This window comes from Aspergillus tubingensis (genome assembly GCF_013340325.1).
Source record: "Aspergillus tubingensis WU-2223L DNA, scaffold_9, whole genome shotgun sequence".
Lineage (NCBI taxonomy): Eukaryota > Fungi > Ascomycota > Eurotiomycetes > Eurotiales > Aspergillaceae > Aspergillus > Aspergillus tubingensis.
The window spans coordinates 2,758,465-2,772,231 of NW_023336283.1; the positions used below are offsets into that span (position 1 = coordinate 2,758,465).

The 13,767-nt window shown below is 47.8% G+C and overlaps 5 protein-coding genes across 5 annotated transcripts; 3 read left to right on the forward strand and 2 right to left on the reverse strand.

The window, feature by feature from the left end:
• Positions 1–2,379: 2,379 nt before the first annotated feature.
• Positions 2,380–4,924, reverse strand: AtWU_08980 (nitrogen permease regulator 3 family protein; the record flags this gene model as incomplete). Its single annotated transcript, XM_035504088.1, has 2 exons — positions 2,380–3,722; positions 3,778–4,924. The coding sequence occupies 2 exons, from the start codon at positions 4,922–4,924 to the stop codon at positions 2,380–2,382; spliced, it is 2,490 nt and encodes an 829-aa protein (XP_035359981.1).
• A 421-nt stretch (positions 4,925–5,345) lies between these two features.
• On the reverse strand, positions 5,346–5,957 carry AtWU_08981 (cytochrome c oxidase assembly protein Cox19; the record flags this gene model as incomplete). Its single annotated transcript, XM_035504089.1, has 4 exons — positions 5,346–5,448; positions 5,516–5,630; positions 5,779–5,813; positions 5,908–5,957. The coding sequence occupies 4 exons, from the start codon at positions 5,955–5,957 to the stop codon at positions 5,346–5,348; spliced, it is 303 nt and encodes a 100-aa protein (XP_035359982.1).
• A 743-nt stretch (positions 5,958–6,700) lies between these two features.
• AtWU_08982 (GFA family protein) lies at positions 6,701–7,386 on the forward strand (the record flags this gene model as incomplete). Its single annotated transcript, XM_035504090.1, has 3 exons — positions 6,701–6,708; positions 6,802–6,981; positions 7,083–7,386. 3 exons carry the CDS (start codon positions 6,701–6,703, stop codon positions 7,384–7,386), a joined length of 492 nt encoding a protein of 163 aa, XP_035359983.1.
• A 3,381-nt stretch (positions 7,387–10,767) lies between these two features.
• AtWU_08983 (aldo/keto reductase) lies at positions 10,768–11,879 on the forward strand (the record flags this gene model as incomplete). The annotated part of the gene is made up of 4 exons (XM_035504091.1): positions 10,768–10,907; positions 10,964–11,228; positions 11,299–11,626; positions 11,677–11,879. The coding sequence occupies 4 exons, from the start codon at positions 10,768–10,770 to the stop codon at positions 11,877–11,879; spliced, it is 936 nt and encodes a 311-aa protein (XP_035359984.1).
• A 423-nt stretch (positions 11,880–12,302) lies between these two features.
• AtWU_08984 (phosphatase PAP2 family protein) lies at positions 12,303–13,576 on the forward strand (the record flags this gene model as incomplete). The annotated part of the gene is made up of 3 exons (XM_035504092.1): positions 12,303–12,421; positions 12,483–13,027; positions 13,083–13,576. The coding sequence occupies 3 exons, from the start codon at positions 12,303–12,305 to the stop codon at positions 13,574–13,576; spliced, it is 1,158 nt and encodes a 385-aa protein (XP_035359985.1).
• Positions 13,577–13,767: the final 191 nt, after the last annotated feature.

A 13,767-nucleotide genomic window follows, 5' to 3' on the forward strand; every position in this document is an offset into this window, starting at 1 on the left:
AGGGCGTCGAATTTGGAAATTTCGATAAGGCGACTTATCGGTGCTGGAGTGCCAGAGCTAGTCAGGTGATCAATCATCGACGTGCCTGATTCTGCATGAATTCTTTTGCATCTAAACACTCAATTATGATGCGATTGTTGTCTTTATTTCGCTTCAATTTATATTCTGATTTCTTTCGTTGCTGAATGTGTAAGGTGGCCAGTTCATTCGCACTTCCAGCTCACAAGCAAAACATCCATTTTTACGCCGTCAGCAGCTCCTGTAGCAGGATTATACCATCGATGATGACCTCGCCCACAAATCAAATATACCAAATACAAAATCCGACTTTATATCAAATGACAACCCCCGAAAATCGAAATAACAAAATATCGCCATGATCCATCCTGATCCTGGAGTATGTCATTCCCCACATACGCCCCAAAAGTAACAGTCAATCTCTAATGGCCGTGTTTGATAGTATGCGATTCACTGCACTGCTATAGTCGTGCGATTACTTCTCGAAAGGCATGCTATACCTAATAATCCTAGTCAAGCGCGACCATAATTACCATACAGTTCACTAACACCAAGCTCCAGCGAGCCACACTTCCAAGTTCCAACCTGATCTACTTGTCAGTGCCCAGACCCACCAGTCTAGACCACAAGAGTAAGCAAAGAGAGCACTGAATCATATCAGCTAAATCATACTACGAAATAAATCCATGGCAAAACAGGCATGTAAACCAGTGACATTCTTGAGAGATCTCGGGCATCTAAGTAAGGTTATATCCCATGTCAACCCGTGTCAAACCAAGAACGTGCTCGCTATGCCAAGAATTAAATACCAGAGGACTACTATCAATAGACACACACATATGTGTCATGGAGCTATGAATGTTAGGTTTCATAAAAGGTTTATGATCTTCCCACACTGCACTCTAGATTCTCATATACATTCAAGCTTGACAATTCATTCGGATAGTATAGTACACTCAAAAGGGTATGAATCGACATACTAACTTATTCTAGTCAGTTTTGACTAAGTAGATAGAACAACCGCAAATCTCCGAGTAGTTTCCTTCCTTCCATACCGTATCAACATCAAACACCACTCTAACCCAATCGAGTCAAGTGTACTTAAACTTCAATACAAATGCGAAGTTAGTTAGATCATGCAGCCGGTGAAGGAATGAATCGACAACACCAATTTTTTCTCCCAGGCAGTACAGTAGTAAGAAGGACCCTCGAAGTTAATCAATCCTATTAATAACCCCAAGACAATCAATCATATACTGGATTTTCTTCTCCCGATATACCTACCCAGTAGTCACATACCTAGGTAGCTGGAAAGCAATACTACCCTGGGGACACATCCATCTATAATAAATCCCATTAATAGGCCGGGAACGGAGTAAAATGCAGGGGCATTCCATACCAACCAACCCAACAAGGTACGGAGTTTATTGATGGATTGATCTCCTTCTTTTCCTTTCCCCAATAAGCCAGCCAGCCAGCCAGCCAGCCAGTCAAATCTAAGCCATTCATCCATCCATCTACCCATACGGAATTACAATAATGTCCTTTATCCCATGCATGATCCCGCAGCAGCAGCCACACCGTCCTTCTTCAACGAGGAACAAATACCATCTATCCAGCGCCCTCGGAATCATTGAATATACTACCCAATCACAATACCGATTAATCACTTTACACAACACAAACCTACTTATGCCACAAGTACTAACTACAATAGTCACATTCCTCTAAGTACGTAAGCGGAAGCCAACCAACCTAACCTACTTAACCTCGGATACGCCCGGCGCAACCGGGCATTTTATGCAAACCAACCAATCTCAATAATGGTAACCAACTACCTACTTACTAACTAACAAATTATCGCTTAGCAAGTGCCCAGCCCCGGGCAGCGGTTCACACAACGATTAGGGCTGAGACGCGCGCGCGCGAGACAACAATAACTAGTCTACTTAGTTATCTGTTTTTGGTCCCGTGGAAGGGCTATTAATTTTTTCTTTTTTCGGAATTCCTCGGAGGGTCTAAAGTACAATGAATGGATCCGAGCCGAAACAATCATCGACAACCATAGGCCGAGATATTTCCTGTTTCCGACGGCGGCGGAGAGTCTTGCATGGTTTTGGTTGCGTTGACGAGGAACACTAGTTGGGTTTGTGTTAGTTGCGCTAAATGTCTTAGTGCTTCCGTTCCGTCCGTCCGTCCGTGTGCCGGGGTGTCACGTGTGATTATGCTGGATTGGGGTGGCTTTTCTATAAGTTATTGTTTATTATATTGAATTGTCTTATATGTGAATGAGTGTAGTTGCATATTATGCTTATATTATAGTTTGATCATATTTGTCGGCCATAAATCATAAATCGTCTTCTACCAATGTCGGACACTAACCAGGACTTGTTCTCTCGGATCCAATTGGATGGATGACTGCTGTCCTGTCACTAATCCTAGACGCGTGAGGATCTGCCATACTAGCTTGCGCTTCAGGTTCTCTCGGACGGGGATCTTCTCGAGCGCGTCATACCCGTTGAAGTATTTGATAAAGGTTGGCCAGTACTTCTTGAGCGATGTTCGAAGTCCCGCGTATTCAAGGTCCCCATCGGGGACATCGCCTTGAAGTTCGGGGAATCGGGCCATGATCTCGCCTAACCATCGGGACTCCAGTGGTGATGCACGGTGCGGGTACAGAATGAGCGATGATGTCTTCAAGGACGTGTTTTGGTCCAGGAGGGAATGGGAGAGGTCGAGCTCGTTGTTCCGTTTGTACCGACCTGGCATGGGCGTTTCATCACCGCTTCCGTTGCTGTCTAGTGATGATGACGAAGAGGAACTGGCATCATCAAGGTCCTCCTTTGTCTCGGTATCTGACGCTGATCCCCTTTTGCTCAGATATTTGTCAACTTCTTCTTGTCGAAGAGCTGTCTCCACAGCCATCTTGATTTCAGGGCTTATTTTGACTCTTGCAAAGGCCCGCAATTGAGTGACCCAGCCACCTCGTAATAGCCACGCTAAAATGGCGAAGTATGTGTCTTTATGGTCTTTGCTTGGGATGAAGCTTCCGTACGGTCTGGGCGTTCCGCTCATCGCTGATAGCATCTTTGGGAGACTCGGGAGGGTCGGGAATGCTGCTTGATAAGCTGCCGTGGCTACCTCAAGCTTGCTCAGATCGCAGTTTGGTGATACGACATAAGTGTCCCTTTGATGAAGCGGAGGGATTGCTCGCGCTCTTCTCCAATACACAAGATGGCTAGCCAGCATTTGGATTGTGGAAAGTGGTATGCCAGAGGACACAGATATCTGCGCAAATGACTTCGTCGGCTTCGAGCATCGGATATAATGGGCAAGCGCAGGAGCCAGAGCACCCCCGGATGCTTCAACGTCTTTAAGAATTGATGCCTCATTGTCCAGCAATAAGAGCGCGAAATGTTTAGCAAGCACTTGATGGGGGGCGGTGTTCTCGTCCGCAGTGGGATCATCGACCGGAGTGACACTGTCCGCCGTTGTAAGCCAGAGACCCGGATATGCCTTGTCAGTGGGCCCAGGAAGCCATGGCGTCGAAGTTAGAGGTGGTATCTGGAGCGAGATGGATACGTCTGGACTCAGGGACACCGACGCAATCTTTGATGCCGATATGCTGGTGAACACAGTGCAGATAGCCCTCGCAAGTGAGGACTGGCTGATGAGCTCCGAATAGAGGCTATTCACGGACATTCCTGCTCGTCACTCGGTCAGCAACCAAATTCTCTCCACATCGACAGGACCACATACGCTTCTCTTTAGCCTTCTCCTTGATATGTGAGATATGCTGCGCCTCCTTCCAAACATAATCCGTCCTAGCCTGCTCCCACTTCAGCGCCTTGGAGAACTTCTTAATAATATTATCGTAAATCTCCCTCAACCGCATGGAATACTCCAACAACGGCGGATCCAAAACAAACACGACATTAAACATAGTCATGCAATCCTTATCATCCGGATCCAGCGCCTCACTCAACGTCCTGAACGACCTAACACTAATCATCGAGGTCCGCTGATAATCCGTACTAGCCATCTGCTTCGGACTCAACGTCTCCGTCGAAGCAGCAATAAGATCCGTACCCCGATCAGGGCTATCATCCTCAGCCTCGGCCTCATCACCCCCATCTCCATCCCCAGGAGCCTCATTATGTCCTAGTTCAGCTCCCTCCCAAGTCGCACGAGGCTTCCTTTTCTTCCTCCTCTGCTTCCTCCACGTGCCATCCTCACGCACAAAAACCGGCCACCCCACAAACGCCAAATCATTGATCCCGACCTCAAACCGCCGCTTATGCCACGACCGCGACGGACTCAACAACTTCTCCCAGACATCCGCAGGGAGCCCCAATAATGACTCCCAGGGGGGCCGAAACGGCCCGGCCTCATCCTCCTGTCTATCCGACGCAGCGCCCGCATCCTCCTCCGCATCGGAATTCGTCCCTCGTTTCCGCATCATCAGCCCCCTCCCGGACCCTACTGAGCCTGCACGCTGGGACTCTCCACCCGGCGAGCCGGATATAACTCCATCGTCGACAACACCGAAGTTACTCGACCGTCTTCCTGCCACGGGATGACTGCCTGCGATGTGCGAGGCGTTCTGGGTGGAATTGGCTGGCTGCGTCGCAGTCCCTGTGGTTGTGGTAGCTGCTGCAGCAGTTGCAGTTATTGGTGTCTCGTCTTCATCTTCGCTAGAGGTGGAGCTGCTGTCTTCGCTGGAGCTGGAATCGTTGCTCTTGGAATTCTTCCGTGACGGTCGTCGCGCCTTGGGCGCCCCTCGGAGTCCGTTCTCGCTAAGCGGGTTGGGTGGGTAGTGGAAGACGAAGCGCGGACCGGCTCGTGAGCGCACTATTAGGATGATTGCTACCAGGCAAGGGTCTGGTGGCCGTGCAATGGACGACATCGGTCGTGGGTGGGTGTTGGGAGTTGGATTGCTGGGAGCAATTGGGTGACTTCGATGGGACGGGCGGAGAGTGATTTGATCGTTTTGGGGTTGGTGTTCTGGCGGGTCGGCTTCCCCGCATGACATTGCATGGTTACGTTTGTTACTTCGACGTTATGGAGTAGGCAATGTGTCAAGAATTATACCTATATTTCTTTCTCAACTTATATCTAGGTAGACTTGAAATAAATGCACATCAAAGTTAGGTATGATACACAAGCTATATACAGAACCGCAATCCCAACGCCGGAAATGGAGAAGTATCTATCCATCCATCATCAATCGTCGAACACAAAATACCCTATTTATACAGAGGCCATGCCCTCCCACAATATCATACAGCTCCCCAAGATATCTAGCATATAAGTCCGGCAGGAGAAAACTACGCCTTCTTCTCCGCACCCTCAGCACCCCCACTCGGTGTAGCCTTATCCTTCTCGAAAACCAACCCGAGGTTCTTGAAGTCGTCCGGTGCCATAAGATTGCTAGAGGCGAATCGCAAGTAATTAGCCATGACTCCTTGGATAGCGTACATGCAGAGCAGGAACATACTGGTCCATCCGACAAGACAGATACGACTTGGCCAGTTTCCGACACTCGTCGTCGTTCACACCTCGTCTTGATTTCAGGCACTTGAGGTAGTCGGTGATGAGGTGCTTGCATTCGCCTGTTCCAGCAGTAAAAGAGTGATATGTCAGTTATATGTCTGTGTCGAACGGGTAGATACTAGAGAAAGGGTTCGCGCAGGGCTCAATGCTGCCGACGAGGCGGGATAGGCTGGTTTGCAGAGTGGGTGCGAATCAAGGGAGGTGTACCATCGTGATCAAGAGGGAAGCTGCCACGCTCGGGACTAACTCATTGGAAGATTGTTAGCTCAGTCTGTTTCTTCCGGGACTGTTCACTGTCTATAGGCATATTCCAAAGCCGGGAAGGGTATAACTCACGGCGTAGGCTTCATGGGGGCGGCACCGCCACCGGGAGCTCCGAAACCCATGATGACAGAATTGTATGTATATCTCGAAGCTGAGCAATTAACTGATAATGACTGAGTAATTGACTGGCTCAATATGTTGTCCTCTGTATCTGACAAATGCTGGACTCGATAGTTGCTGAAAAACGGCACGGCGAGCGGTCCGATAAGAACAAACAAGACAATCGTGACAAACATGTAGACAAACAGAGCAAACATCTGCTGATGTATGAAGTGTCATGCAACGAGACAGCGCAGAGATAATGAGCTCGTGACGCTAAACTCTCTATAGTACTGTGCCAGTATATTCTGTTATGTACCAACTATGTCCTCATTCTATACCATTATGGAAGTTTCTCTAGTTGTACTGGAATAGCAAAATGCGGGGTACCCAACCGCAAAACGATGCAACAACAACATGCGGAGGTGAAAAATGACAGACCAATAAATAAAGAGTAAGCGACGATAGCTGCATAGTATCCAGTGCTATCCGAGCGTCGCGGCGAATCCAAGTTTGCATGTGCGGAGTCATTGACCCAGCCCCTCTTGGATCCAGACAATCCGAGTTTGCATGATAGGTCTCTTATATACCAATGACGTTGTTGCATCCGAGGCCGTTCCGGACACGGTCCTGGTATATAAGTAGATAGTCGCAATCCTTTGTCCTGTCGAACAAGATTCGATTACTATCAGTAGTTAAAAGTCACGCTTCGCACTTGACAATACTATACTATTCTCCCGAATACGTACTTGACCACTTTACCAATATGCCGATGTAGGTCCCCGCTATACTGATGAACTCTCGTGTACACGACACAGACTTGATACGAGCAGTATTTGTCGAATAGATACTAACAAAGAACAACAGGAAACTTGAAGGCAGCTGCCAGTGTGGCAGCGTTGAGTTCACCCTCGAATCCTCAACCCCAGTTCCCTATCAACTATGCGCCTGTAGCATCTGCCGGAAGGTCGGCGGATACAGTGGCAGTGTCAATCTGGGCGGTATTGCCGATAGCCTGAAGATCAAGAAGGGAAAGGACTTGATCAAGTATGTCATGCCAGTCTTCTTTTCGAGCCCGCGGTCTTTTGCCGGCCTCACAATATTCTTTATGACTGTTGGAGATGGCAGCTCAGAGCTGACCGGTTTAGGAAATATTCCGCCGTCATGGCGAGAGGCACACCGGATGAGAAGATCTGTGCGTCGGAGCGGAATTTCTGTTCCAATTGCAGCACCATGCTTTGGCTGTGGGATCACCATTGGCCGGAGCTCATTCATCCTTTTGCTTCGGCCATTGATACGGAACTGCCGGTCCCTGATGAGATGGTCTGCATCATGGAGAGCTCTAAGCCGGCTTGGGTGCGATGGCCCGAAGGGAAGAAGCAGGTATTTGATGGTTACCCAGAGCATAGCTTGGAAGACTGGCACAAGAAGCACAAATTGTTCTTCGAATAGATGGGACGCTTTAGGTGACGATGATACGAAGTTTTACGAGATGTGGACTATGTTTTACAAAAAAGTGGAAGCATTGTTTGGAGATTTGAACTCATTATCATTATCATTATCATTAAAGTAGCTATCCATAGGCGAGTGACCTGCACAATGCAATGTTAGCAGCTGTATAAACAGACACTGATGCATAAATGTGTATGGGTGAGAAGTTCAGGTCTCCAAGGTGAATCTTTGTTGTTTCGTCAAGGTTGTTCGGTAAGAACACAGCGATTTAAGAATTCATCATGCAATAATGAAGAAAACACGACAGGGAATACTCACACTTTGGAAGCTTCATAGAAGATCTACAAGATGTTCCCTATTACTTTTCGACAATGTTAGCATCACATGCAAGACATAGCATGAGTGAAACCAGCATTGATATGTCAACGAAGTCAGGCTATGAAACAGGTTAGCACAAGCCCATTGGCATCAGGGGTATGGTCACTACCAACCTCATTAAATCAGATTTTTTTGTAACATGTTCATTTCCGAACACATGGCGTGCAGGATCAAACAGTGTGAATAACAAGATTCATCATGTAATGTTGACTTTGGGTATGTGTGCATATGGAAAGGGTGTTTAAGAATGACAGTACCTGTCATGACTTGTTAGTATGACTTGGATCGACATTTTCTGGTAATCGCAGAACGATCGATGAAAGCTCAGGTGACGAGTTCTCAACAATGTGTACACTTCCCCAACACCCGCAAAGTTTGTACGCTTCGCTTTTGATGGATGCGGGTCAATGCACACGTTCTGTCCGCCCGTTCGTTCAAAGTATCTTCATCGACGGCCAACAATGGCATAGAGATGGAATGGTTGGTATTTACCTATCACCAGCAAGTTAGCAATGGTCACAAACAGGCTGAGTGAAGCAATCAAATTATTTTGGAGTTGTCAGACAAGGCTGAAACTTGAGTTAAAACACGAATTCCACATAGTGATTAAGTTTGAGGAATGCCTTAAAGCGTGTCATAGGGTCATCATACAAGGGCAGGAAGAACATATAGAAGAACGTTGTGCTCGCATACCTTTTAGAATATTTAATCGTACATCATGTTGCCAGAAGATGTTCGTCATCATTAGACCATCTATAGTAGCAAAATGTCAGCAAGAGTTCAATGCAAACACGAAGCCGCAGGCAATGATGGTTTCTTTGGTATCAGAGTAATTCTAGAGACTTTTGGAAGGTCCTTCATGCATTTTCGGCCGTGGATACTCCTGTTAAGGAATTCATCCTGATATGGTAGGGATGTATAACTGAGGGAGTAAAATTCGTGAACTCACATCTTCATTGACAGGGCATGCTCAAATACAATCAATTATCATTGACTGTATTGAGCATGCCAGTAAACCAACTTGAGCAAGTTGGGTTGTCGACTAGTGCATCTTGTTGATGCGGTTGCAAGCTTGGGCAAGTTGAGAAAAAAATTATTGTGGGTTGCGCCGCGGTTTTATAGGTGGGCAGTTAACACCACGGCTAGCGAGTATCACCAAGAGCGTTGTTTGACCGGAAAACAAACACTTTAGTGTCGAGGACCCACCCAACTAGTACCATTACTGCTACATCTCTTACTGTCTAGAAAATGCGCATCTACAAGCTTTCAAAGGCCATAAGAGTTGCCAGAGTTGAACCAATCAGTCATTATTCGAAATTAACTAGGTCGCCGGATGATGGATTGCTCGATCCCGCAGGGCAATGCCTCATGAAGTCTACGCTTTCCTACTTCAAACGCGCTGGTTCTAGCTCAATAGTCCTAGTCTCGTCGCTGAAAAGGCTAGGGATTGGGACTTTCCAATCGATAGACTTGTACAAAACTTGGAGATTTACTCATGGGCTGGGTATCAGCTTCAGCCTCTTTTCCAAGCTGATTATATTACCTAAACACTTCAATGGACCCCTTAGCAATTATTCTCCTTATCACTATTTACTGTCACCAAACAGCAATGATTGAGCTGGTCTTCCAGATCATTAAGACCAAGATGATGGGATAGTAGCACGTCAAAGTTTTGAACCATTACATTTCTGTCGCCGTTGATGCTTAATCCCCAACTAGATACACCGAAGTCTACCCAGAGGTGATGAGAGGCCTGCTTCAGATGGCAATTAGTCGGATATCTATCAAGTCCGTCAATTGAATACTAACGAAACATACCGCATTGCTGATGTTTTCAGTGCTCTTTCTTTCTACCTGACTCGTGGGAGGGCTTCGTGATGATGTGATGCTTTATATGCAATGCATGCTTCATTCTTACACTCACCTACAGTGTCTAGACCGCGATTGATCGCACGTATCCCCTTCTACAAAGTACCTGCATGCAAAAGACCGTGCCAAAGGTGGAGTTATAGAGAGGTTGGCAAGATTGCCAAAGCGGAAATGGCGAAAGTCCTGCAGATGATACCACAAGACAGATCGGGCTCAGGGACCTAGCGAAAACTGGAAACCGTCTTGAGCTAACAGAAGAGAAGGATTGAGGCGAAGGACGGTCAGTAAAGCATCCTGCATAGCTCAATAACTCACTCCTAGGACCGACCATCCATGGATTGTTGTCATGCCTACTAAGCCTCATGGTTGATGCCCCGGAGCGGACGCCACGGCAACCTACCCACTGATTTGCAGTTTTCAATCATTCCACTATGATCGTTTTGCTCTACTTCAAAGAGAATAGAAAGCTGTCAAAGTTTTCATGGGCCTGTCCCACGAGCATATATACCCAATGGATTTCGGCCATCGTGGCTCACAAAGAGTGGGATGTTGGCCATAGTTTCAAACTTCGAAGGAAAACATCGTATGGCAACAGGTAGTACACCGAGAGACCGTCTTAGTAAGTTTCTGCAGCTATCTAGTACTTACCCAACGCTTTGCCTGTCTGGATTTGCTGTGTACAGAGCGACCCAACATCAGGATATATTGACTAGACCCACAGTGGAGGATTGGTACCTGCTTGGTAACACAATGAGGTAACCCCTCGAGCACGCCTTTAGCGCAAAGTATGTCGGGCTTCGAATCGTCCAGAAACGCTCGAATAATGCACCCTCATTGCGATTTGTTGCAACATTAACTGTGTAAGCTCCCTGAGGGCCAGTCTGGATCGGAGCTTTAGTGGGTCCGTCTCAAAACGTCATCGGCCCTCTCCCGACAGAAACCCAAAGTTCTATCTGCGTCAATTTGACGTCGATCCATGTTTATGATGCTGCATTCACCAGGATTTTGTAATGCCATTATGCGCTGGGAGATGGCCATAAAAGGGGCCTTCTTCCCGGCCAGCCATTGTTCACCAGCACATAATACCAATACCCATTGACTCAACCATACTTCAATTGACGCATACTACTCAAAATGACGACCACATTCAAGCTCAACACCGGCGCTCAAATCCCCGCCGTTGGTTTTGGAACCTGGCAAGACGCAGAGGCACAGGAGCAAGCTGTCCTTGAAGCCATCAAGGCGGGCTACCGCCACATTGACACTGCTAGAATGTGAGTTCTCATGCTCAATTCATCGAATTAATCGGTACGCTGATATAATTCTGCAGTTATGGAACAGAAGAGGCCGTAGGCAAAGCTATCAAGAAGTCTGGCGTGCCTCGTAACCAGCTTTTCATCACTACCAAGCTCTGGAACAACAAGCATCACCCCGACGATGTAGCGCAGGCGCTTCAGGACTCGTTGAACGACCTCGACTTGGAATATGTCGATCTATTCTTGATGCATTGGCCTGTGGCCTTCAAGAGAGGAACTGAAAAGTTCCCCAAGAACGAGAGTGGCAAGCCAGCTGTGGAGGATACTGACTACGTCGATGTATGTATTCCATCTCCGTACACAACACCAACTATGCCCGATGAATGCGCTAACTTACCATCTCTGGTAGACATACAAAGCCATGGAGAAGCTCCTTTCAACCGGAAAGGTGAAAGCCATTGGCGTCTCCAACTTCTCCAAGTCAGAGATGGAGCGTCTCCTTCAGAACAGCTCCGTCGTCCCTGCAGTCCACCAGCTTGAAAGCCACCCATGGCTGCAACAACGTAGCTTCGCCGACTGGCACAAGTCAAAGGGCATCCATGTCACCCACTACTCACCCTTCGGAAACCAGAACGAGCTATACTCTCGCGAGGGCACAATTGGCAAGCTGATTGATGATCCCGTGCTGGTTGAGATTGGAAAGAAGTACAACAAGAGCTCTGCGCAAGTAGCACTTGGTAGGTCCCCATTGCCTCTTTTCGCGAAGAAAGAAGCTAACGCTCTGTAGCCTGGGGTATCAACGAAGGACACTCAGTACTTCCCAAGTCGAAGACTCCATCTCGCATCAGAGACAACCTCCAAGGCGACTTCAAGCTAGACGCTGAGGATCTCCAGAAGATCCGGGGCATTGACCGTAAGCTCCGCTTCAACGACAGCAGCGCCGACTTTGGCCGAGAATTCTTCGGCGACTTGGACGGCAAGCAGAAATAAATTGGTCTCTTGCACCTTACATGTCTATTAATTCTAAATGAGGAAACGAAATGCAACGAATACAATATTACTCATATGCTCTCTCCACTTAACACCCCCACGAACCTCGTGTTCACCATCCCTCGTAAATATAGCGTAGATCAGCAAGGTGGTAAATTTAAAGTTCAATGAATGATGCCGTACCACTATCCCGACGATTAGGGTCAGAACTGCCTAGCTTCGTAGCCTTTGCTATTCTCATCTGGTCGGGTCACCTGCCATACACATAGTTACTTCCATACGAGCCGAGTAGCTACCTACTTATGCTTCTCAACTCCGCAATAATCCCACCACATCATATCCAATCACCCAGCTCCCTCATAACTATATACCAACACCAATCGTAACAAACATCAAATTAAATACTATATATACCAAACAACAATGCCACCCTCCAAATCAGAAGATACCCCTCCCCCCGCACCCCATCGTCATCAACTCTCCTACCGAGACTTCTCCAAGCGCCTAATCCTCTCCTACGTACTCGACTGGATCCTCATAATGTACGTCCACCCAGACCACTCCCTCAAATCCCAAACACTACTAACAAAAAAATTACCCCAGCGGAGTCGCCCTCATCGGCTACGGCTTCAACCAAACAACCCCCAACCACCGACCCTTCTCCCTCACCGACCCAAGCATCTCCTTCCCCCACAGGAAAAAAGATACCGTCTCAACAGGCGTGCTAGCCGTAGTGGCGGTAGTAGCTCCTGCTGTGATCATCGTCTTGGTCTCCGTTCTCTTTATCAACCCCGCTACTACCAGCATAGCTGGTTCTAGTGTTCAGCATGCTCGAAGAGAGATACTACGAAGGAAGCTTATAGTCAAGTTTTGGGAATGGCATGCAGGATGGATGGGATTAGGTGTCGCCCTTGCGGGAACGTTCATGGCTACGGAGGGACTGAAGGATCTATATGGGAAGCCGAGACCGGATATGCTGGCTAGGTGTGACCCGGATTTATCTGCGGTTAACGACTATGCGGTTTCGGGGTTGGGAGGGAGAATTGCGGGTGCGCCTACGATGGTGACGTGGGAGATATGTCGGAATAAGGGGGATGAGATGTTGAAGGTGGATGGGTTTGCTAGTTTTCCGAGTGGGCATTCTTCTAGTGAGTTTTATTTCATTATCAAGTTGGGATCAGATCTGACATGGGAATTTTCTAGTGTCGTTCGCGGGACTGATGTATCTCGCTCTTTGGCTCAGTGCTAAATTCTCCATTGGCTTCCCGTTCCTGGCGTATTCGCCGCTAAGCCAGGATCTGCAAAGACAGGACCGTGGGAAGATTCGAAACCAAGGTGCCGCTCCTCCTGTCTATATGCTCATCGTTGCATTAGTGCCCATCGCGGTGGCCTTCTTCATCTCTGCATCGCGTTGGTTTGATTATCGTCATCATGGTTTCGATATCATATTCGGATCGGTCATGGGAATGGTCTTCGCGTGGATTGGGTTTCGATTATATCAGTTGCCCATTATTCGCGGTGCGGGCTGGTCGTGGGGAGCTAGGAGTCGCAAACATGCTTTCTTCATGGGAGTTGGACAGCCGAGCCACGTTTCTGCCGATAACTGGGTCATGATGAGCGACAAACGCGATGCTGTAGAGAGCAGCCCGCACAACGTTGATCTGGAAAGCGGTCGACCGGGCCCGGATGAGCGATGAGCAATGGCCCTTCGCACTGTGGTTAGAGCTTGACAAAATATTCACCAGCTTGTCGGCTTCAGTAGACTTTGTCTCCTTCTGCACCATCGCGTTCAGTGATATGAATTTACGCAGAGAATGGGCTAGGTGATGCCATAGTCGAACCGTGACCTCGATCAAAGCCGGTAACTTCATCACCTCCATCAAGTTGC